General features: G+C 45.5%; 1 protein-coding gene across 1 annotated transcript in view; it reads left to right on the forward strand.

Moving 5' to 3' along the window:
- The first annotated feature begins 232 nt into the window (after positions 1–232).
- The window catches only part of ZNF292 (zinc finger protein 292), a 51660-nt gene continuing 25608 nt past the window's right edge, over positions 233–26284 (forward strand). Inside the window, exons 1-2 of the mRNA XM_066605069.1 lie at positions 233–485; positions 23503–23657. Coding sequence (XP_066461166.1) covers positions 306–485; positions 23503–23657 — 335 coding nt within the window. The 5' untranslated portion in view covers positions 233–305. The remainder of the gene's footprint in view (positions 486–23502; positions 23658–26284) is intronic.

The following is a 26284-nucleotide window of genomic DNA, read 5'->3' on the forward strand; positions in this document are numbered from 1 at the left end:
GTGATCCAGCCACACGTCACCACCCCCTCCCCCGTAGAAGGTATTCGCCCACCGCCGCCCCCAACACTAGTACAGCGCCCCCAGCCGCAGCGGCCATCTCCCCACTACGCGCTTCGGCCTGCAGGCCGCGGACTGAATGCGAAAGGCGAGAGAGCTAGAGAGCCAGCGGAGTCACGTGACCGCGCGCAGAGCACGTGACTCCCCACGTCAGAGCTAGCAGGCGCAACTCCATTCTAGACACGACCGCCGAGTGGCGGTGTGTGAGAGCGAGAGTTTGTGTGTACGAGACGGAGCGGGGTGTGAATATGGCGGACGGGGAGGCCGAGAGGGAGAGCGGCCCCAGCTCCGGCCCCGACGTCTCCGCCGAACTGCCGCACCTGGAGGAGAGGCTGCAGGAGCTGGAGAGCCACTTACGGAGAGTGGGCGGCGCGGGAGAGGACGAGGCCTTGCAGGCGGCCAGCGACTACTGCCAGCGCTTCTGTCAGGTGAGTGCGGGGCTGCGGGAGCAGTGCGGGCGGGGACTGTGCGGCGGCGGCCGCCGGGGCTGTGTGCGCGGAGGCCCCGCAGCGGGAATGGTGGCTCCCGGACTGGGCGGGATCTCGGCTCCTTTGTGTGTTTACATACATGTGCCGCCTGTCACCTCCGCAGCCGCCCGGCTGTAGTGTGTGGGGCCGCCGCGGGAGGGCGCTGCCGCCAGGCCGTGCGGCGGGTACATGACCTCTCCGGCCCGGCGGCCGCGCTGACATCCTCCGTCTCCACGCCCCTCCTGCTGAGCTCCGCGGCCGGCCTTGGCCTGAGTGTCTTCTGCCAGCTGGGGGCGCCGGCACCGGGGATTATGAGGGGAGACTGCCGGCCTCCATCCACCCCTGCACGACTGACACCTGCTGTAGCCAGCAGCTACCTGACACTGTGCACTCTGGACGGCCTCACCTAGTGGGGCAGTCTGAGCATTGGGGAGGATTCAGCCCCATGTGTGCATGACAGCGCTGGCGCAAAGTGACCCGCCGTATGTGTGGTGCGTCGCAATGTATTTTGCGGCGGTCTCGCGTGCTTTCTATTACGGAATCCGTGGCCGCACGGAGGATCCGCGGCCTGCATTGGGAGGTATGTACTTGCGCCTTTTCACGCTTGCAGAAATGAATTACAATTTTCTGCGAGCGGAGGAAAAATTTGCAGCAAGCTCTATTTTACTACGGCCTCCGCGCGGACGGCCTCCATTGACATTGCAGGTAGGTCGCGGGGACCGCATCATCGCCTAGCAACAGCATGGGAAATACAAAGACTTAAATCTACTGCGCACGACCGCCAGCGAGCGGCTGTGGTCATCTGCAGGCAAAGAGGGTATGCGGGGTCACGAGCAGAGCCGCATTCCCCTGCGGGCTCCCACTTGTTTGTAGCCGGCATTAGGCCTCCTGCTCACGGGAGGATGTTTGCTGCAGGCGTCCGCACCGCAGATCCGCAGCAAATATCGCCCATAGCATGCTATGGGAAACTGCTTCTTCCTGCACACTGGCGGATTTGCATCGTGAAATGCGCAGTGGGGTTCCGCCTCCGGATGTCGCAGCAAATCCAGCCCGTAACATGCTATGGCAAAACGCGATTTCCTGCCCACGAGCGGAAATCGATTGTGATAGCATGCTGCAATTTCCTGCGGGCTACGCACGGCCGTCATCCATTGAAGTCAATGATAGCCGTCCGTCCTGTGGCCATTCCACAACCATCATTGCAGAACGTCCGCAGGAGCCGCATCATTGCCATTGCGACGGCACGGCGTCCTCTCAACCACACATACTCCAGTTGGCCCATTCACAGCAGAGGAGGCAGCATCATCATCTCCATAGCGACGGCGCAGCGTCCCCTGTGCCCGGCACATTGGCAGCAGAGGTGAAGACCGCCAGACAGGTAAGCCTGGCACCGGGTCAAACTCTGCTGCGGGAATCCCGCATGTGGGGTCGGACCCAGCTGTGTGCAGGCGGCATGAGGCAGCAGTCATACAGGCCAGCGCCATGTCACGCTGGTCAAAGTGCGTTTATCCCACAGATGCTTCTGGGAAATACCGATCATCACGTGTAATAGCGGATCAGACACGGTTTCCGTTGATTTCATCGCACTCAGCACATCACACGGCACGCAATGTCTTTAAAGGTCCCATCAAAACCAATGGGTGAGGCGTTCAGAGGGGACGCAAGGATAGGACATGCGGGGATTTAAAAAAAAAAAATAGATTTGTTTTTCCTCGCAGCATGGCTCTCGTGTGACCCCGTTCAAAAGAATGGCGCTCATAGTTGTGTGTCTCTCAACGCATAAACCACGTGAGTTTTGCGCTCGTGTGCATGTAGCTGAACACAAAGAGGGGGTTATAAAGAGTCTAACGTGCGCCAAATTTACCACACCAGATACTTGACTGCTGGGCACCTTTCATCTGCCTAACTGTACTGCCAGCCTCACGCCCGGCTCAGAGCCCGCAGCAGATTCCAGACGTGAAGCTGCCCAGTGACCCTGCGTACCTGTGGTTTCTATAATGCGTATGAGAGCAGCGGCTCGCCGTCGGTCATGCTCAGTACAGATTTTATTATTCCAATATTTGTATTTGTCTCGCCGTTACTATGTGATGACACAGGTGTCCGCAATGTTAATTGTGTATGGGCTGCGGGTCGGATGGCCTCCACTGACATCAATGGAAGCTGTTTGTAGCAAAATAGTGTTTGTAGCAAAATAGAGCATGTCGTAATGTTTTGATATTTTTTTCCCTCCGCTTGCGTAATACACAATGCATATTCGCAAGTGTGAGTGAAAAGTCGCTTTTACGTGCCTTTCAATGCATGAAAATTGCTTCAGATTCCGCAATAGGAATCAGGGCCATGTGCCGCCGGCCTCAGGCCGTTTTCACGCAGGCGAGAAAATCACGCAAGAATTGTGCGGCGCACGAATATGAACCCCATTCTTTTGAATGGGGTCATACACAGAAGCTTTCACTTTTCTCGCAGCATGGCCTATCTTTGTGCGCTCCCTCGGAATGCCTCTCCCCGCGTTTTCAATGGGGTCGGGAAAAGTGTCGCACGGTGCGTGAGTTGCATGCTGTGCCAGGTTTTCCCATTGAAAACAATGGGAAACACTTGCGGATCCTACTTCCCTGCAGTAAATTGCACGTTCCTGAGCGTGATATTGGGCCCAGTTTCAGAGTCCGATATCGCGCTCACCAACATGCGATTTCCCCACGGATGCAAGGTGGTGTTGCGTCGAAACCGCCTCACATCACTTTGGTAAAGTATCAAACAATTTTTCAATGGGAGACCACCCGCCCCATTGAAAACAATAGGAGATGCGATGCGAGGGCACACCCGAAGATAGGACGTGCCGCCATATATTTTCACAGTGAGATGCGGGAAAACATCACTCCTGTGTGTAGCCCACATAAGAACCGGCTTCATAGTTGTGCGTCTCTCAATCGTGGGATTTCATTACCTGTGTGAAGGCAGCCTGCACACGGGCGGATTTGCTTTGCGTAATCCGGGATGGACGACCGCCTCTGGGTTCCAAAGCAAATACTGTCCATAACACGCTATGGAAAGTGATTCTTCATGCACACAAGTGGAAACTAATAATGGTTTCTGCTCGAGAAGGAAAAATCGCATGGGGCTCCATTTTTGCGCAGATTTTGCATAGACAGCTTCCATTGACGTCAATAGAAGCCGTCTCATCCGTGGCCCTTCTGCAACTGACATTGCAGAAAGATTGCCAACTCCGCATCATCGCTAAGCGGCGTTTATAAAAAAAAAACAAAAAAAACCTGAACTTCACATGTCTGACGGCGAGCTGTGCAGACATACGCAGTACAGATGAAGAGAGAAAAAAGGTACGCACAGACGCTGCCAGTGTCGGATTCCGCATGCGGAGTCTGACTCGGTCGTGTGCAGGCGGCCTAAGACTGTATTCACACCAGCGATTATATATTTTTTTCTTCTCCCCACATGAGTGTTGTTTGATTACGAGATGGACAGAGCTTGTACAGGAAAACAACCCGTCCATTTCAGGGGGTACATTCACAAGCAATTCTTTTTTCTGTTTGTGTTTTTCAGTCGAACCAATAGTCTGAAAAATCTGCACATCGTATTATTCTTCAAGAAGCGCCCATTATTGTGTATGGGAGCGCTTAAAACAAAAACGCTGCGCACTCGCATACCACACAAGTGTGATCTATTTTTTTAAGCATTTCCGTTGCGGTTCCACACACCGATTTAGCGCTACTAGCAGGCAAGCCCTATGTTGTTTCTTCACACAGATCTGCATGTCCCCAATTCACATGGAAACGTGTCAGAATTCTGCATGCAGATTTTACCCATTGACAGGGCTGAATCAAAATGCAGTCTCACCTCACAACCTGTGGCATGTTCACATGGGGCTGGTTGGTTGCAAATTTTCCATGGAAAATCTACTGCGTTAAGGCTGGGTTCCCACGGGACGTATTCTCGGCAGAAATCTCGCAGTGAAAAAAGCGCACAATTTCCAGCTGAAAGTGCAGCTTCAAAACCAGCGGCACTGAATTGCAGGTTTTGAAGTGGCTTGGCCGTATGCTTTTCCGTTGCAGCCGACTCCTCCATAAAGAGGAGCGCGGCCACAACAGAAAAAAAATAAATGGACATGCTGCAACTGGGAAATCTGCACTGCAGCCCCAGCTTTGCTGTGACGAATTGGCCGTTCCGCGTGGGAGAGATTTTTGACAAATCTTGTCCACATGACCGGCTAATGCGGGATTAGTGGCTGCAGGCGGATTTGCCGCAGCGAAATTCCACACAGAATTTCCGTGGCATATCCGCTCTGTGTGACCCCAACCTTACAATAGCAGCAAAGACAACGAGAATTTACAAATCTTGTCCAAACGCTGCAGAAAAAATCCACACAGAATTTTTAGTCTGCAGCATGTCACTTTTATCACTGTTCTGCAGAATCCGCCGCTTCTATATAAGGCACACCACAATCCATGTTAAGCCCAATGTCCACAGGTGGGTTTGATGCGCGGAAGATCCGCAAATCAAGCAACCCATATGCCTCATGTCCACTGGGTAAATGGAATTGCGGGTTCCACAGCGGATTTTGCCCATAGGGAATCATTGCCATCCGCGGGTCCATTAAATTGATTTTTGCACCCGCGGATGGCATTTTAAAAAAATAGCGTTTTCCATGCGTGGGAGAAAAAACGAGGCATGCTCCATTTGCCGCGGATCAGCAACATTGCTATCACATTGGTAGCAATGTGTGCGGATATCTGTATGCCAAAAAATTCTATTTAAAGCAAATCCGCAGCAGATTCTGCGCGGATTGTATTTTTTGAGTGGACATGAGGCCATAGGAAACCGTGGGCATCCGCAAATTAAATAAAGCATGCAGATTTGATTTGCGGACTGTTTGGTCTGGAAAAAAAATCACAGCATGCTCAATTTCAGTGCGGATTATTGATTGAAGTCAATGGAAGCTGTCTGATCCGCAGCCTGTCTGCGCGGAAAGCAGTTTAAAAAAAACATTTGCGGTGGCGCACCAGCTGGTGCTTCCGCACACATCCACAGTGAAGAAAATGAAGACCCAGATGGGTAAGTAGAAGACTTGCAGTGTCCTCGACCGCCATTTCCGCTGCGGGCTCTCTCCTCTCACAACGGAATACAGGCGGACAAGCCACTTCAATCCTGCGCCGAATGGTGCCGGCTTTGAAGCTGCCTTTCTGCTGCGGAAATCTCGCAGAATTTCCGTGCGGTCCCGCTGTGTACATTCCACGGGATTTCTGTCCTGTGGGAACGCGGCCTTAGGTTTCCATAGGGTGTAGACGCAGTGGAATTTCCGCGTGAAAAGTCTACATCATTAGCAGAGTAGCAGTCATTGGGGCAGACGTATACAAATCTCATCCACACACTAATAAGTATGTATGATAGATTAATAATAGAGATGAGCGAACGTACTCGGATAAGCACTACTCGTCCGAGTAATGTGCCTTATCCGAGTATCGCTGTACTCGGGGCTAAAGATTCGGGACGCGCTGTGGAGCGGGGAGCTGCAGGGGAGAGCGGGGAGGAACGGAGGGGAGATCTTTCTCTTCTTCTCTCCCGCCCGCTCTGCCCCGCTCCCCGCTGCGACTCACCTGTCAGCAGCGGAGCGCCCCGAATCTTTCAGCACGAGTACAGCGGTACTCGGATAAGGCACATTACTCGGACGAGTAGTGCTTATCCGAGTACGTTCGCTCATCTCTAATTAATAACATCTGCACAGAATCCTCCTGGTAATTGATATGTGCTGCACATTTGGACTCTTGTCACTGCACCACTTTTCTATATATTTTTTTTTATGTTCAGTTTTTCATCCTGACTCTTCTGATGACACATCCACGTTATTGCTTTTTTTTTCTTTTTCGGGACGGCTTGTATTTTTCAGTAGTACCATTCTATTATAGAATAAAATGTAACTTAAAAAAAATTAGCTTTATCGCTTTCTTCTGTAGTTTTTATTGGTACTATATTGTGCTAAGTATAAGGCCGAATGCACACAGCCGGATTGGATTCCACATGGGGGCCCCGCGGTGGAATCGTATCTGTCCGGATTCTTCATAAACTGTATTGTGAATGTGCAGCCGGCGCACATGCGCAGTACAGATTATGCCGTGCCGTCGCAATGATTGCGGAAGGGCTTTGTATTGGATGGCTTCAGTTGACTTCAATTGGAAGCCGAGTCCGCGCTGAAATAGAACATGCTGCGATTTTTTTTTTTTTTTTTTTCCCTCCGTGAGTGGAAATGTACAATTGATTTCTGCTCGTGACAGACTCTGTTTTGGTGTTCTGCTTGCGGAGCCAGTCACGGCCCTGGGCTTTAGGCCTAAGAGTCAGTCTCACCCTTTTAACGGGCCTGGTAACCTGACTAAAGATATAAGCCAGAGTCTTGACCGTGTAGAAAAGACCCCTATCTGCAGACAGCTGTTTCAAGGGTCATGAGCCTCGTCAGAGAGTGCTGGTTAGATGGGTGAGACCTTTGTTAAGAATCTTGGCTGTTACTGTTTTTGAGGAGGGTGCACAATTTGCGTAGGGAATTTTATAGACCGTGGGGGGGGGGGGGGGGGTGATGCAAATTGGTTCACCTTCAAGGCAGAAAGAAGACTTTCCAGTACCATTGCAGAGTTATGGAAAGAGTTTTTCATTGTTCAGTGCAATGGCCTGACATGCCTTTAAATGAAGTTCCCCTGCCTTAACGCTGTCTGCATCCATTCACAACCTGTATAAGAAGTAGCGGAGGCTGGCCATACCTAGTATTTGACGATGGTCCGCTTCACTCATTAATGACGTTTGCAATACAAACTTTGCGTTCTATCCAGAGTAGTGTGTGTGTGTATATATTATATATATTACTGTTGGCACACCTCAATACATATTTTTCTTGTAATCTCATATTTGTAATTCCTTTCTGAATCACAGAGGCGCTGTACACTTTAATGTCAGAAGAGGGGGATGTGTCTTAAAAGATGTTTTTTATTTCTTTTTAATGCAGCCGTTTGAGATGTATTATTCTGTTCTCTCCTTTGGCCACGTTCATCCATTAATTTCTAGAATCCTTTCATGGTGCTGAGTGCAGAATTATGTGTAATGACCTAAGTCTTTATTGTATGTTCTTGGAGCCTCATGTTCACACACGTATCGGTAAACGCTGCATTTTACCAGTGTTTGTGATGCCAGCTCCACTGGCAGAGACCACATATGGGCAGCGAGTGTACCACGCATGCCTTGTATCTCACACACAGAGTGACTGTCTTTTTATTTTTGAATTCCTCGCTCTGCTTCATAGTGGGATTGCGTATGACTCGCCGCCCCCACGCAATGTATTGCATATGGACAGCGTTGTATACCCTGCCAATACAAAAATATACAGCACAAGCCGTGTGGTGGAGAAATAGAGAATGCTGCTGTCTCTCTCGGGTGCATGCATTGATGATCCATTTACTGCATGGATCACTTTACTCCGTTCACGGCGTATAACATGGCCGTGCTACGCAAGCATAGTACGTTGTGAAAACTCGCCTGTGGGCGTGAGGCATTAAAAGGTCAGCAACTTTTCAGACAACTTATGCTCATCTAAAAGCCCCATATGTGTCTCATCAAATCTGTAATATACCGTCATTAATTTTTCTTGCTTTCCCACTGTAAATCAAGACTGAAGTGCAGCCCCTCTGCAATCCACTGCTTGTTATTAGGCATTCAGCTTCTCTAGTAACTAGGAGGTTTGGATGTCCTCTTGGCTGTGGGGGAGGGGCTTCACAGGCTTATCCTCCCACACTGGCACTGAGCCTCTGACAGTATACAGAGCAATCTGTAGTCAGTGTGCACAATCTCTGCCTCTCCTGATGATTTATTTACTCAACCTGCTATGTGCAGTTGGCTTTATGTTGTAGGGATTATGTGTGTCTCCAGTTTGCTGTAGGCAAAGCAGCCCCATTTATTAGCTACTTTGCTATGTCTTGTGTGTTTACATGGTCTGTATATGTGCTGTGACCATGCAAGCACAGAAGACCTAGTAAGGCCTCTTGCAGATGGCCTGGTCGGATCCAGCTGTGAGAATTCTTAGAGTGGGATGCGAGCCGTGCCCCTGCAGTGACTACTGCGGCTCACCTGCTCCCCGGTCTCTTGCTCCGGTCTGCTATGTGCTGGCTGCCACCCAGCAGGCACATGCGCGCCCTCCCCCCAATCAATTAAAGAATTAATGTAATGTCACCTTTTTTATTTTGTTCCTACATTGTGCGGCCTGGATCTGCCCATCTGAGGGTAATGCGTCACGGTCTCGTTTCTAGGCAGCTGTTATGCAGCTGAAATATGCGCTAAGCAGCATGTTGGCTTGGTTTGTAAACTGTTATTGGCTTTGCGTTTTGCCGATAAAGCCGCTGTTTACCAGCAAGATTGTGCAGCCACTTAACAATCAATTTGAAACCGCACCAAACAGTATTTCAGTGGAGTTCTCAATCACACTGTGGCCATACCGCTCTGTGGCACTACTCTACTCTAAGCCCAGCGGTTTAGCTAAAGGCTCATGAACACTACTCCAAAAACTTTGTTTGGGGTTGCTTTGCCCAACCTCTTTTCCAGCTGCTGGGGACATTGCATATGTAACTGTCCTGCGTCGCTGGATCTCTTCACACAGGGTAAACTTAAGTGAAAATCTACATCAGAAAGCCGCATGGTTGCCGCAGGTTTCTGACATGGCTCTTCATTTAAGAAACCGTTACGTGCGATTTTCGGGGTTTTTTTTGTTTCAGCCACCGAATCCATGTTAGAAGTCATGTGGCTACTTTTACTTCCGCATATGTGTAAATAATTTTTTAGGAAATCCGGCGATTTTATAAGAGTTCTGGGTAGCACATCAAGAGTTTTGAAAAAAACTCTTAATGCTTGAAGCTCTAGAACCCATATTTACAATGTTCTCGCTGATTTTTAGATGCCGGATCAAAAAATTTCAGTTATGTTTAAAAAAATTTGGGGGAAAGCCCGCGATTTTATAAGAGTTCTGGGTAGCACCTCAAGAGTTCTGAAGAAAACTCTTAATGCTCGAAGCTCTAGAACCAATATTTACAAAGTTCTCGCTGATTTAGTAATATCATTTTTGGAAATTAGCACCGCAGAGATACATTTGTTAATTTTTTTTTGTTTAATTCGCTAGAACTACTTTTAAAATTTTTTGGGAACTCTAGAACTCTTTGGGGTGCATCCAGAACTTATGGAAAAATTAACTTTTTTGAAAGATGGGGTACTGACTTTACAGAGGTCTCATCATAGGCCCCTCAGACTCCAGCAGCTTTTCTATACATGAGACTGGTCACCACCTGATTGCATCCCAGGTCCTTTAGCCCTAAAGGTAGCTCTTCCTCTGCTCCCCTGCAGCATGCAGCTGATTTGACTGTAGGCTGGTCTGGCGCCATCTACTTCCCCTTTCCACCCAGGGCACATGATGTCCCTGGCTGCGACCTAGGCTTTGCCTGCAGCAAACTGGAGATGCATGTAATGTATGCAACATGAAAATCCCTGCACATACTAGCAACATCAGGAGAGGCAGAAATTATGTACACACTAACTGCAGATTTGAAAGCTGTAAGTGCAGGGAGCTGAGCCTGTTGAGGTATCCCTTCTCCGTAGCTAAGATGTCCTAATGTCCCAGTTACTATAGGAGCTGACTGCCTAACTACAAGCAGTGGATTGCAGAGGGGCTGCACTTCACACTTGACTTATAGTGGTAAAATAATGAAAGTATATTATAAGATTCATGAAACGCGCACATTAGCTGAGCGTAATGTGTCTGAAAGGTCAGTGTCCCTTTTAAAGGCGCTCTTGAGCGTTAGACTAAACCCTATCTTGGTTGTACAGTATGCTCTATGAAGTCTTTGAACTTGAGAGACCGGATGTTTAATGTATCCTACATCTTCATGCCTTTTAGTTCTCATATTTAATGGCTAACATTTTAAAAAATGATCAAGCAGGCCAGTTTACAAATAGGATAAATAACCCTAGACTGTGATCAGTGAGAAATTAATCCATTTAATCTGTGATGCGTGTCAGTTTTTTAAAATTGTGTCTTTTTTTTATCTTTTATTTTTGGTTTCCTAGCGCTGCTTATCAAGAATTCTCGAAAAACTGTTTTTTTTGTTTTGTTTTTTAAAACACAAAGTCTTGAATAATCCCATTTACTGTAACGGTCTGTATGCTGTTTGCAAGCGGTTGCACACACAAGTAGTAATTAGGACCGTGTGAATAAGCCCTTAGGGTCAGTTCACAGATTGCATATTTGTTGTTATCCTCACTGAAATTCTGCAATGTATTACAGTACAATGTTAGTGAATGGGATTTTATTAAACCCCATTGATTTCAGCATAAAAAAATCTGCCACTTATTCTCAACCTGCTGACTTTTGGGTGGATTTTGATGAGCGCTTACTTAAAAAATTTACTCTGTATGAATTCGCCCTCAGCATCTTAACAAAAAGTCAAATAACAGAGAGCTGACTTTTGTCTTTTATGCAATTTTTCCTTTTAGGTCATCAAAAGTTTGAAATGAACCTTACTTGAATAATGAGGTGGTTTTGGTGACCCTTGCATTACTCTGTATTCCTGCACAATCTAGGGCAAAAAGATATTGCAAATTATAGTAATGCCGAAAGGTGTTCCTTTCATTATTCCCTCGGCCCATGTAGAGCGCAACATCAGATCTAAGGTAGGAAAGGATCTCTTAAGCTCGCAAAGCAGATCTCTGCCATTAAGGGTACATGAGATGACTTTATAGAATGATGTTGAGGAGCCCCATCCACGTGGGTTGCTGGATTTCACACTTGTTTGTTTTTACAGTTATACAATTTTAAAATCAGCTGCATTTCATAAAAGGAGGGAGAGTATGAAGGACAAGATGTGTCTTTTTCTGAATCCACTCCTCATTTTTGCATCAAAAAGAACAAAATCTGCACACGTGACAGCACTCTTAAGCCACATGCACACTAGAGCTAGTTTCCGCATGTGGAATCCGCCCCTGATGTAAGGAGAATTTATGTGTTTATCAAAGAGAAGACGGTCCCAGATCCCGTGCAGAAGTCTGGGCCCAGGAGAAACACATCAATCAGCCTGAGCTATATCAGATGATTTCTGCTTTAATTTTAAGGTGGTCAAAGATTATATATTATAAATGACATCACAGCAAAAGTTTATACCTCCAAGGTGAATAAGGATATATGATAGGCTTAAAATATAAGTGATTAACATAAGTTACACCTCCTTAAGTGTATCTATTACATACAATAAGACCGTCATAAATTCAGGGAGAAGGAAGGCCTGGGAAGGCACCATACAGTCTAGTCACTTCTCCCTGTGTATGTTATACTATAAACATACATGAGTGATTTAATAGACTGTCTTATCTCCTAATCTTTCTTCCTCAGAAGACATGCAGGCCTATAGAAGAGTTTCGTTTAACCCCTTCACTGCTATATATTCCTAGTCTACAATGCAATATAGAATAATTAACTGATACATTGATCTACAATTTTCTTAACATTCCCCACTTTAGATCAATATGTCAACACAGTAAATACACATATATAATGACTCTACCTACCACAGACCCCCTGGCTACGGCCCGAAGCTTTATTACCAGGACGCCTGGGTTCACACCAATACTAAGTATATAATTATTTCATAAAAAAATATTTCATTGATGCATATATATATATGTGAAGTCATTCCACTAATTGTACCCAAAATTAGGCCCGCCCCCCCAAGAGAAGCTTGGCCTTGATTTATTATGAGATTGATGCTCCTTTCTTCATATATAAATGATTGTCCATCATGATATAAAATCTTACTTATCGAAGTGTCCATCAGTTATTAGAGCGATCCTCCGGTACAATCAGAACGCACTGGAATCAAAATGTCACACTTCAAAATCATCAAAGTAAAATGGCGCTTTCTTCGTAGAACTTTTAACCATCACTTGTCATACAGAGGTGGTCACCTGACCCAGTAAGCCATCTTGTTCTTCGTCATCTTGTATATTTTGAAACATAGTTTTGGTGATGGAAGTGTTAATAAGGTTTTGTAACAGTCCTCGAATACATGGAATACAACAACCGCAAAGTACTAGAATGGAGGCAAATACTGACATAGAGACTAATGTGGAGTATATGACTTGTGACCAGTGTCCGAACAAGTTTTCCAACCAGTCTGTGAATGGATCGTCTATGCCAGAGTTATCAGCTAGTTCATTTTATTATGCATTTAACCCTTCCAGTGCTCGAGTAACACTACCATCAGGTGCTGTGTTATTAGGAATGAAAGTACAACAATATCCTCCAATCATTTTACAAACTCCTCCTTTTTCTGCTAGTAACATATCAAGAGCCATTCTATTTTGCCATGCAATAAGTGTAAGGTGTGTCCTAGTTGTTCCGCTAGGCCCTTGATTGCATCTCTTGTATAATTAACAAATCTCTGTTGGTTATAATATATATATAATCCAGTCTACATTTTTATTCACTGTTACCCACCATGCAAGAAGAGACTCAAACCCCCTGCAGCCATCCGATTTCTCGTCCCATACTCGTCCGGTACCCCCCTTGGGACCCCGATGGGTCCGAGGAACCTTTGGGAGAGGTGTCCCTAGTTCTCCGGACACGGCCCTTGCTGTTACCCTCGGAGGTCATGAGGTATATAGGCATTATCAGTTGTACCAAGCACAATCCCGTTAGGGGCTGTACCTGGCACCTGTTCTAGGCCCGGTCACCACACAACCATCACACATCTGTGCGTGCTCTCTGTAGCTCAGGCCATATCCCAGAGACAGCGTGCCCTTACGGTTCTCCTCTCCGCACAGCATCCCTCAGGCAGTCTCCCGTAGTCTGCCTTGGTCCCATTACCAGGTAGTGCGAAGCAAGTATAACCCCAGGATCAGAGGCAACAGCAGGCATTTGGTCCCTGCTCACAGGTGGAAACAGCAAACTCAATGTATAACATGGATCACTTATCTGTGGGGGGTAGGTACAGTTAAGAAGCTTAATCACACATTTTACGTTCATCACAGCGTGAGGACTTGTCATTAACTTTTATCTATCGTGGGGTCAAGTCTTTCTACCTCATATAATTATTAACATTATCTATACACAATATTTACTGCATAACATTAAGATTTACACAACTACTACTACTCCAATCATCTGCAGTCGCTTGATCCTCCAACGTTAACCCCCCCCCCCCTCAGGAATTTCTCTTATCAAGGAGAGGTGATGGAGTAAGATAAACAGAGCTTTAGCTGTGGCTGGACTCCTTCAGCTAACTGCAGCATCCTTGTGCTATCCTTCCCGTAATAGGGACACTCAGCTCTCACATTATCAACAACTTCATTATTATTATATCTTACATGACATTATCACATTGAAAACACCATTTAACAATCAAAATCACTGCAAACCAATCACAGAACTGACATGTACACAAATAACAGCAAGAATGGACGTTCCCTGTTCACACAGGTTTATACTAAACTTCATTCCTGATCATCTTCATTACAGGTCTATTCATTTCAAGCAAGCAGAGCATGGCTAGAGTCAGTCACACTCCCCCCCCCTCCCTTTTTCTCACTGAACTCTAAAGCTAAAAGGTGGGGGTGAAACAAGCATTCCCATGTAACAGACGATTTAACCATTTGTGAGCTGACCCCATCTTATAGCACACACCTCAGGTAGACAACATATCATCAACACACAGAGGACAATGATGGAGGGTTCTGACTATTCCTATGCAGTTCAGAGAAGGCACTAATCACTGGTGTTGTGTACTACAAGTGCAAGCATTGGGATGCCAGGTAGAAGGTACAGCTATGGGATGTAAGGAGCCAAGATGGCGTCTGGGCGGCGGCCGAAGGTATTACAGCAGGTACTAAAATGGCCGCAGGCCATGACTAGCACTAAGATGGCCACCAGGGACGTGGCCTGACTAGGAGTACTATCAAGCCAGGCAAGCACTAGCCACGCCTTACCCCTTTGTGTGCAATGCCAACAAGTCCCTCATCTGACACACAACTATAATAATCTTTGTGTATAGCGCCAACATATCCCACAGCGCTTACATAGACAGGGGGGATACAGAAAGACAGAAGGACAAACATTACAGAACCACGGTTACATAGTAATCAGGCAATGCGAACAATAGGGGTGAGGGTCCGGCTCCAACGAGCTTACATACTACAAGTAATGGGGTGATACAGAAGGTAAAGGGCCTGGAGATGTGCACAGTATGGCGGGGTGGAGATGTGCACAGTATGGCGGGGTGGAGATGTGCACGGTATGGCGGGGTGGAGAGTGAGGGATGCTATACACAGACAATGGTCAGACATTTAGCCGTGTGACGGCAGAAACTGTGTGACTGCAGGAGCGGTTTATGACGGCTAGCAGGGATTGCAGTCAGTAGGTCAGGGAGCAGATCTACCAGTATGGCGCTCGTCACCCCTTCTATAGAAGTTACACTCAGAGCTCTCCCAGCATCCCCCATGTGTAGGACGGCGCCCCCTCCTGGTCTTATACTCCCTTCGGCATTGTTTAGCACAAATAATACAAGACAAAAAATTTTTTTTTTAGAGTAGTTTGTAAACCCCTAGGCTGTGAACACTGTCCATATGAGTGCCACCATCCCCCCTGTTGAGACATGACACAGGCCATGGCTCAAAACTGCTGCACATCTGAAGAACGATTTAGGTAAGATAGCTTTTTTTTTTTTTTTTAACGGAGATGTACAGCCCATCTCACTGGATCCGGTCAACTGCAGCCAGAAGTTCATCACAGATGAGTCTGGTAAGAAGCGCTGTCAGAGATGCAGAATTTGAGATCCAGGAGCTGTAGGAGTTTGTCTGTTACGATCGTGTGGGCAGGCAAAGCACGGAACCCACATGATCATGACCAAAGGGGACACATACTGGTACTACCAGGGTCACACGGGGCTCACACCGGTTTCAGGCAACTGACCCTGTGCTACAAGGGAGGATGACAGTGGCCCTACCTAAGCGGGGACATTGCCCTAATAAGGGCAGCCCAGCGGTCTTCGGATCTGGGCCCTAGCTGATCCTAGGAGCCACACACCAGAACAGGATGCATTCACATGCCACATGACAGACCCAGAATACACTGCACACAAAATGCAACCACTAGTACCAGATTGGAAGCTGAATATAAATACCAGGTATTAGTTGACATGTTGTACAATATGTTGAAACTAGCAGGCCACTTCACGGCTCCTGGTTATACTGCTAGTCCCTACACTAACCAGGAGTCCAGCAGAACCGGACACCGTTCACACTGCACGCTGCAACAGGACAAGACACACAGCAAGCTAACACAAAACTGACAGAATTTAAACGTACAAACGGACATGAACCTGATCACACTGCAACCCTCACCAGACAAGCATTCATGACGGCCCACCTGAGGGGCCATATAGACTGACCAGGGGATTGGCTAGCAGACAGCACCACACCCAGCCAGCTCAATCATTAACCCTGTGAGTGCTGTGCTGCTGGAAACACAATAGAACAACAAATCCCAGCAGCACACGTAACATTCTCATTCCCAAAGAGGACATCATTTGCTCATAGTTTTGGGACCTCCAGAATTGCTTGCCTACCTTCATCTAACAGGTTATACCCCAAATATTTAACCGTTTGCTGACCGTATTGGAGTTTCTACCTGTTTACTTTTATGGCCTTGCTCATAAATAAACCTCAAGAGTACGACTGTGTCCCCCCACAATTCTCTCCACTGTCTGCTGCTGACTACCAACATGCAGTAGTCGCTGACTACCTCTAAGAGGCTGGAACTGGGCTAAGTGTATTGACATAGCCTGGGAGACAATTGTTGGAGATTCACAGCAGCCCTGAGGTACTCTGGTGAAGGTATACCTAATTCTATCATAATATCTCATCACAACACATTTACTGGACATATTCAAGACTATATAATTTGACATTTCACAGGCTTATTTGTCTCTAGGTCTGTTATAACTGGTTCAGAGAGGGATTCCCTGTAGGTCCGGCCATTAACCCCTCTTACCAGGATATGACTATTACTACATTTAACATTGGCTACATATTGGGATGTATTAATATTCTGGTCGCTCCTGAGCCCACCAGGAAAGTAATCATCCGCCCATTCACCTGGAGATCTATCTCAGGCAGTGGAAATTGCCATGAGATCCTCCAAGTGTTGTACATCAACCCCTCCTAGTCATTTTTCCCCAAGGTCGCTGAGAACATTGTTTCTCAGGGCACTCTCGGGCAAAATCACTAGACTTCCATTATTCAAACACACATTTAAATCCCCGAGCTGCATTCTTCCTCTGCTTCTTCCTCTGTCTCTACTTTCACATCCTCTCGCTGTCCAATGACCTCTCTGACTTACTTGAACCATCATATCACATTCCTCTCCCTGTATAAAAAACCTCACTTTCTCACCCTTTTCCTTGTAACACTTTTCTGCATGTTTTGCATACTCCAAAACATCCTGCAATGATCCTGTTCTAAGGGTAACCATATGCTTCGTTATATAACCTCCTATTTCTTTCTTCACTCCACTTACAAACGCATTCTTTAACTGCTGATTATATGCAGCATTCGGATCATCTCTCTCTTCCTGATTTCCCTCTGGTGCCTCTAGTCCACTATAGATGTCAAATACTTCCTTCAGTCTGTGATAATACTGATCTACATCCTCATCATCTCTCTGAGTACATCTATTTATTTCCACCCAATTTGTCCTTCTAGCCCACCTGTTCCTACATCTTTGAATTAAATTGTTTGTTCTCTCTGTTAAATCCTGATTATCATGTGGAAGGGGTCTACCATCTCCTCCCCTCCCATTCCAATTGCCTTCTACAGAACTCCAATCTGGCCATAGAATTCTTCTATCTGCTCTCTCTATTTTTCATTCAATTGGAACTCCTCATTAACCCTTTGAATTGTTCATCAAACTGTCGGGCGTCTCTTTTTTATATGGGCGTGACAGTTTGGGGCTTCTTTTAACCAGACTTCAGCAGCGGATAATCCGTATTTCTGCTGATCTTTTAGCTGATTTTGTCCGTATTTTATCACATAATTCTTTACAACTAGGACTTTTAATTTATTTATTTATTCCACTCATCTCAATCACTCACACATTCGCTTCATGCAATATAAGACAGCAATACAAATAGTACATTATATTAGTAGGCGGCCGCCCTCTTCATATTCTTAGTTACTCTATAACACAATATCAAAGAGAAAGTAATAGAAAGATAAGAAGTAAAGTTCCTGGACACCCCTGTGTCCCATGACGTCATCTAACCACTTTTTACGTGTCGCACGGAGTTAATTCTTTCCTGTAGCCTTCTCACAATGGCTATGGTCTCACATAGACTACTGCTATTGCCCCTTTGGCAACCCATTCGTCTATACTTCTCATTTACCTTACACATTTCACATAGACTACTGCTATTGTCCCTTCGTCTATGATTGCCTCTCATTTACAATACACATTGTAAATTCTACTAACACTAAAGTATACAGAAGAAGAAGAAGAGAGAAGAGAAGTTTAACCATTGCTATACTTACTACACGTTATCTGGGAGGCTTCCAAATTCTCCGGCTAGTTCGGAAAAACGTCACTGTTTCAGACAGGATGCCCGACTGGCCTCTAATTACGTCTAAGCAAGACGGAGGTCTTTTAATGATCGGAGAGTACTTCAGACCCACCTTTTCACAGCCAGGCTTTCCTCTCCCTCTGCAGTGAGTGATTCCGGCTCGAAGGACCAAAAATGTAAGGAGAATTTATGTGTTTATCAAAGAGAAGACGGTCCCAGATCCCGTGCAGAAGTCTGGGCCCAGGAGAAACACATCAATCAGCCTGAGCTATATCAGATGATTTCTGCTTTAATTTTAAGGTGGTCAAAGATTATATATTATAAATGACATCACAGCAAAAGTTTATACCTCCAAGGTGAATAAGGATATATGATAGGCTTAAAATATAAGTGATTAACATAAGTTACACCTCCTTAAGTGTATCTATTACATACAATAAGACCGTCATAAATTCAGGGAGAAGGAAGGCCTGGGAAGGCACCATACAGTCTAGTCACTTCTCCCTGTGTATGTTATACTATAAACATACATGAGTGATTTAATAGACTGTCTTATCTCCTAATCTTTCTTCCTCAGAAGACATGCAGGCCTATAGAAGAGTTTCGTTTAACCCCTTCACTGCTATATATTCCTAGTCTACAATGCAATATAGAATAATTAACTGATACATTGATCTACAATTTTCTTAACACCTGACCGTGGCTGGTGACCCTGCGTACCTGTTGTCGGTTTTTCTCTCTGTAATGCGGATGGTCTGGCCGTCACACATGCGCAGTACAGATTTTCCCGCACCGTTGCTAGGTGATGATGCAGGTCCCCGCCACCGTTCCGCAGTGCTATTCCGCAGGTTGGATGGCTTCCATTGACTTCAATGGAAGCTGACCGTGTGGGGCCCGCAGAAAAATGGAGCATGCCGCGATTAAATTTTTTTTCCCCTCCACAAGCGTAAATCGCAATTGCATGAAAAATCACTTTGCCATAGCGTGCTATGGGCAGTATTTGCTGCGGATTCCATAATTCAAACCTGCCCGTGCGCAGGTGGTCTTGTGCTTCTTGAGAGCTCAAATGTTGTATCCTTTCTGGACAGTTGAGGGCCTCTTGGATCATGCCCTGTGAGGCAAGCACTAATATTTGGTCAAGTTGTCCAGTGTTGCTGTTCTCAAAGTATTTTAGTAAGAAGTCGCTGTCAGGTCAGCAGAAAAATGTAGACATGTGCTGATAATGTAGAGTAATTGGAGGGAATGCTTTTATTTTTTGTCCTCTGGTTTTATTTACCTTAGAGTGAAGAATAAGGCCTACTGCCCACGGCCGTGACGGGCTCCGCAAGAGGAATTCCGCAGCGGAGTCAGTCACGGCCCCCCTTCCCCCCAGAGACCCCATACTCCCCGTGTGACGCGGGCTTTGGTGGTCGGGGAAGTGTTTTCACGCTATCTTCCGCTGTGCTACAGCGGAAGATAGTGTGACGGACGGCTTCCATTGAATGCAATGGAAGCCGTGCACGTGTACGCCCATGGCAAATAGAACATACCGCGGGTGATTACGGGTGCTTTCACGGGGCGGAATTCTACACCGTGAGCATTGCGCTTTTGGGTTCAATAGAATCTAATAGCTGCGGGGCAACACCCGTGGGAATTGGGTCTAAGGTAGACATGGTTAGGTCAGGCTAATTTGGCCTAAAATTCAGATCTCAAAATACTTTTCACCAAATTTTTCTTTCTATTTTTAAACCTGAATTCCTTGTGTATATATTTTTTTTTTCTAGAAGATACTTTTTTGCGTAAGAAATTGCAGTTCATGAAAATTCCTTAAAGGGGTTGTCCCGCGAAAGCAAGTGGGGTTATACACTTCTGTATGGCCATATTAATGCACTTTGTAATATACATCGTGCATTAAATATGAGCCATACAGAAGTTATTCACTTACCTGCTCTGTTGCTGGCGTCCCCGTCTCCATGGTTCCGTCTAACTTCGGTGTCTTCTTGCTTTTTTAGACGCGCTTGCGCAGATGTGTCTTCTCCCTTCGGCTCCGCTCGGCAGCATCGGTGTTTTGGCTCCGCCCCCTTGTACGCGTCATCGCGTAGCTCCGCCCCATGACGTGTGCCGGTTCCAGCCTCCTATTGCCCATCCTATTCGGATTGTACTTCCATTTGTAACGGGTCTTCAATGACTGCGATGTCTCGTATGCGTAATATGCAGTAAATGGAACCCATTGATTTCAATGGGTTCGTTCACATGAGCGTATTTTTCTCGCACGATGTACAAGCACGTGAAAAAATGGCGGTATGACCTTCTGGGGAGTATTCCACACTGCAATAAGCCATTGAAGTGAATGAGCGAGCACAAATACGCAGCGAGTACGCAGGAAGCCTGATCATTTGTACAGCATTTCAATGAGACTGTCTGCATATCTGCGCATGCAAAAAAAAACGTAGGGCATTTGTGCACTTAAAAACACGCCAGAGCAGGTGAAAAACACAGGTGTAAGCGATTTTTAGGTCATGCAAATACATATCGCATTTGCACAACTGAAATACGCTTATGTCAATAAGAATGAGCCCTAATAGTGACCCCTATAGTGGCCTCAGTAGTAATAGTGGCCCCAGGGATGCTGCCCAGCCAGAGGGCAATAGTATCCCTACATTGGGTCAGGAATAGGTAATCTGGCATCATGAGGCACAGGGTTTATTGCAGAAGGTATATCTGGATACAGAATTTCATCTTTCTGTTTGCTGGAGAAACCTTTGGTATTTGTCTTGCAGAAGTAACAGTCAGTCTGGTGGTCTCTTTGTTCTCACCATACCATCGGAATGGCGAATGGCATCTACTCTTGCCTTTTCAGCCCCTGTGTGAGAGGAGTGTTACATGACACACAGATGATGTGCAGTGCCACTTCTTATCTTGGTCACCAAGCTTTATTCCCAAATACTTGTGATAGGCACTCTTTACTAAGCATGTTCTTTTCCTCCTCTGTGTCTTTGTTGTGAACTGTCCCCAGACATAGCAGAAATTGTTTGGGTTGTTTACACCACTCAGCTATATTGTTATTACATTTTGAAAGATAGTCCCAGTCTAACCAATGAGCTGTAAAAACACAGTTCATTAATTACATCTTACTGGTGGATGATCCGCAGTGTTTACGCCACGTGGAAACATACCCTATATGTTACATTAACCTACCCAAAATAGCTGCGCAATCACTTTTGTTCTTTTTATTAGCTAAGGTTAATGGCGAGCCTACTGGATTAATTGTATAGGCATATTTCCAAAAAATAAAGTACAATGGCAATTGGATTACATTATTCCCCATAATTGGAAAACCTTACGTGGCAAAAAAAATGCATATCATATTTGAATTTAGCGTACTAAGGTTACTATGAGCCGCCTATCTGCTTATAGGTTACAAAAATTGTGTTGCACAGTGTAATCAGTCAGTGTAAATGCAGCCGAATGATCAATTGTTTGCTTTTTGTTCATGTAGACATAAAAAATAATTGTCTCGTTCACTAATAATTCGGTTTGAATATGGATGGTTCAGTCGTCGTCACTTATATAGGGAATGTGAACGAATGAATGTATCTGCTGCATAAACGGGCCACCCAACCAAACTCTGACATCGTTCACTTATTGAAACAATAAATCATTTGGCGTAAACTGCCCCCAACTTACTAGCTGCCAGAAGCCGAGGGGAAACTGGTGAAACCACCTGACTTGCATCACTGAGGGACATCTGCAATATACTGAAGACTACTTTTAACAGAGCAGCAGTGGTGGGGTTGGGAGGAAATGGCAATTACTGTATATACTCGAGAATAAGCCTAGTTTTTCAGCACATTTTTGTTGTAACCCCCCCCCCCCCCCCCCGGTTTATACTCTAGTCAGGGAAGGATTAAAAAATACTTGCCTCCAAGCCAGTGTCTGTCTCTGGCGGTGGTGCGGCAGACTGCTTGAATTCTCTCCGCTGACATCCCACGCCGTCCTCTTTGCTCGGCTTTGTCATCCCCCCCCCGCCGTCAGTACTGTGTAAGTAAGAGCTGTGATTGGATTGAACGTCAGCCAATCACAGCCGTTGCTTGATCATTCCCAGCCAATCAAGCTGCTTTAGAATTCTCCCCGCTGTCATATCCCCCGTCAGCGCTGTGTAAAGAAGCACTGTGATTGGATTGAGCGCCAGCTGTGATTGGCTGGTGCTCAATCCAATCACAGCGCTTACTTACACAGCACTGACAGAGCCAAGCAGAGAGGACGGTAGGGGATGACAGCGGGGAGAATTAAAGCAGCTTGTCACACAGATGCCAGTTTTTTACCTATTGTATACTTGAGCATAGCTCAGCTTATACTCGAGTCAATAAGTTTTCCCAGCTTTTTGTGGTAAAACTTATTGTCTCGGCTTATACTCGGGTCGGCTAATACTCGAGTATATATGGTATGTTGAAAAATGTCACCATTTGCAGACTTCTGGGTGAATCTGATTACAATCTGAAGCCCTGTGTTTGTTAGCAGCCAAACTTTGTCTCCTCCTACGTGGTCCTTTCCTGTGATTATACTGTGAACCAGGAGGCAGTGCGGGAATCAAGCATAGCGCTCATTGGCCGAATTTGAGCCAGTCCTTGCTATGCTTGATTCCTGGCTCATCAGAGTATAGTACACCAGTCCACTTTCCAGCATCCTATACACCATTTGTTTTCCCCGACTCCCCTCGTCCCAATATTAGCCCTTCTCACAGGGTGCCGAACTAATATCAATTTCATGATTCTGACAAAAGTCAAAGTTTTGCCTTGTTAAAATGGCAACTTAATCTAATCCAAGACCTGGGACAGGAACAAAAATTGTCGATATATTGTCTCATTTTACTAGTGGGATTTAAACAAAAAAAAAAAACTGGGTCCTGCTTAAAATTAAAAAAACAAACAAAAAAAAATGCTCACCTCCTCTGGAGCCCTGGAACACAGCTAAGAGTTACTAGCGTTAATGGTGGTGACTTCTAAGTTGTCGGCCGGCACAAACATGTGACCACTGCAGCCAATCGGAGACTGCAGTGTCACATTCCCAAAAACCCCTGGTATCATGGCATCAAGGATATGAGCGCTGATGCCAGGTGATGCTGCAGCGAACAAGTGTTTTCGCCGTCCAACTACCCAGAAGTCACCGCTGATACCGTCGTCGACTTGTCAGCTGCATCCTGGGGCTCCAAGAGAGAAGTGTATACGCTTGTTTTTTATTTTACGCAGTGTCCAGCTGGAGGACAGAGCTTTGTTCTAATGACAAAACGCCTTTAAATAAGCGATTGGTTAGATTTGTATTCTATGTATCTGCATTGTTCTAAAAGTTTGCTCTTGTTCAAACAGACTCTCCTGGAGTATGCTGAAAAATGGAAGGCATCTGAAGATTCCCTGCCCTTATTGGAAGTGTATACAGTGGCCATTCAAAGTTACTCGAATGCCAGACCGTATCTCACCTCACAGTGTGAAAATGTCAGCTTGGTGCTTGAGCGGCTAGCGTTGTAAGTATTTAATTGCTAATAAACTGTTATTCTTGTATTACAATTAAAGGGGTTTTCTTCGATTTAAAAAAATAAATAAAATCTTTTTGAGATTGCGGTTTGTGCGGAATGTTTTTTGAAAAAGCCAAATCTCTTAAATGACCTCGTGCTTTAGCATGGCCACCCATTCCCTGCTGCCCCAGTTCTGAAAGCAACTGTAGCAGTCGGATGTTATTCACTGTACACATGACATCGCTTGGCCATTCACTAGCTTTGGCAATTGGCTGCTATTCATGGTAGTATAACAGTCAAGACCAGTAATTGGCTGAGTGATCATTTGTACATTAAACACATGACCACTGCACAGCTTCTGGGACCAGAGTGGCTACACTGGACTTGGAGGCCATTTAAGAGGTGTGTATTGCTTTTTGTAAAACCTGCACAGAAATCTGGTATGCTGCGGGCTTTCAGAACTTCAAAATGTTCGTTCTGTTGCAGAAATGTCACAATACAAAGGTTGAAATCTGCAGTAAAATCTATACATAAGCAAAAAGTTGTAGTTGAGCATCTCCTTTGTTTCGACATATCCTTAAAGGGGTTTTCCAGGGAGAATACTATTAAAGGTCCATCCTCAGGCCTCCCTCACACAGGTGTTTTTGTACAGCGTTGAGCGCTGCCTTTTCAGCGCTGCGCTAAATGCTGTACAATGGTCCCATTAATTTCAATGGGGCTGTTCACACGAGCGTCAAAACACAGCGTCGTCAACGCTGCCCTTTGACAGCAATGCATGTTCTATTTTTGGCCGTTTTCAGCTCTGCGTCGCACAAGCAAGCGCTAGCTACACTCCCTAAAAATAAAATTAAATACCTAGCTAGTGCCGTCCGGGTCCCTCCCGCTGCTTTCCAGAGCTCCAGACAGGCTTCTGGGCACTTGTCATCGCCAACAGAGCATCTTTTGCTAGGTGACGGGTTTGAGGACCCTGCCTCCAGCAAGATATTGCTCTGATTAGCTGAACCGCTGTGGGTTAAGCCAATCTCTTGCTTCCTGTGGGCTGCTTGGTAGGCTGCCTGTCAGAATGCAGTATGATGTAATGCTATGCCATTACATCATACTGCAGGAGCGATCAAAGTATCGCTGGTTGTGGTCCTCTAGGAGGACTAAAAGAAAGTGTAAAAATAAAAACAAAGTTTTATTTTAAAAAAAAAACAGGTAAGTTTTTAAAAAATGCCATATTTGCAATAAGAAAATCTAAATAATAAAGCAAAAATACGTGTTTGGTATCGCTGCATCTGTAAAAGTTCGATCTATCAACGTGCTCAGTGATCTTCCTCCATCCTATATATCAGTGAACAGTGCAATAGTCATTCCTGCGCACCGCCACTCCATTCACACGAAGCATTCAGAGTCCTTAGATCTCTGAATTGCTAGGGTCTCAGCTATATTTATAACCTATGCTATGGATAGGGGATAAATTTCTTTAACGCCACAGGACATAAGTTTACATCCTATCCTGGCTGCGGTGTACTTAACGCAAGAGGACGTAAACTCATGTCATGTGGATGGTGCGGGATCAAAAGCTGAGCCAGTGCCATCCTGCAGCTGGAGTCAGCTGTAACCGATAGCCTGCAATAGTGGGATACATAAGAACAGTGATTGCCCGCTGTTAGCCCTCTACATGCTGCAACCTATGTAGATTGCAGCATGTAAAGGGTTCACAGAGGGAGTGCGCTCCCTCTGTGACATCATCAGACCTCCGTGACGTAATCGCAGGAAGCCGGTGAGTTGCCATAGCAACAGGACATCATATACTGGTGTCCTGGCTTACCATTGCGTATGATCGCTATTGAAGTTCTGCAATGCATTATCGTAGTGACCATAGCTGGTATAGTTTAAGTCACCTACAGGAATAGAAAAAAATGTAAAATAAAAAGTATAAAAAATATATCAAAGCCTTTTTGCACATTTTCTCCTTTTTGTATAAATATTTTAAAAATACCACATATTTGGTATCATTGTATGTGTAATGACCTGTACAATAAATGGAACCCACTGTTTATCCTGTATGGCAAAAACCATAAAGGAAAACTGCTTATTTTGTGCGCTTTGCCTGCCAAACGCAGTAAAAGTGGTTAAAAAAAAAAATGGTACAAATAAAAACTACATGCAAAAGTCATGCCCTCATAGAGCTCCCTCAATGAAAAATAAAAGTCAGGGTATTTTGAATGCAACAATGTAAAAATATTTCCAAAAAAAAAAGTTTTTATTGTGGAAAAAGCTAAAAAAAAGTAATATTTTTGGTATCGTCTTAATCGAACTGACCGACAGGAAAGTATCGTGTCGTTTATGCTGTATGAGAACACTGTAAAAAAAAAATGGCTGAATTAATGTTTTCTTCCCTACTATTAAACTTTTTTTTTTTTTTAACAATTATATGTACATAAAATGGTACCAATATAAATTACAGTTCACCACACAGAAAAACAAGCCCTCATACAGCCATCTTGACGAAAAAATACCAAAATAGACCATGTTTTTAGGCCATGTGTAAACCACGCTACTGACATGCAGAAAATCTGCGGTGAATGAGCTGCTCCGTTCACCTGTCAGCGCTGCTGCAGCTCCCACAGGGGCCTGTGGTCAGCACCATG

Source organism: Eleutherodactylus coqui, chromosome 1 (assembly GCF_035609145.1).
Source record: "Eleutherodactylus coqui strain aEleCoq1 chromosome 1, aEleCoq1.hap1, whole genome shotgun sequence".
NCBI lineage: Eukaryota > Metazoa > Chordata > Amphibia > Anura > Eleutherodactylidae > Eleutherodactylus > Eleutherodactylus coqui.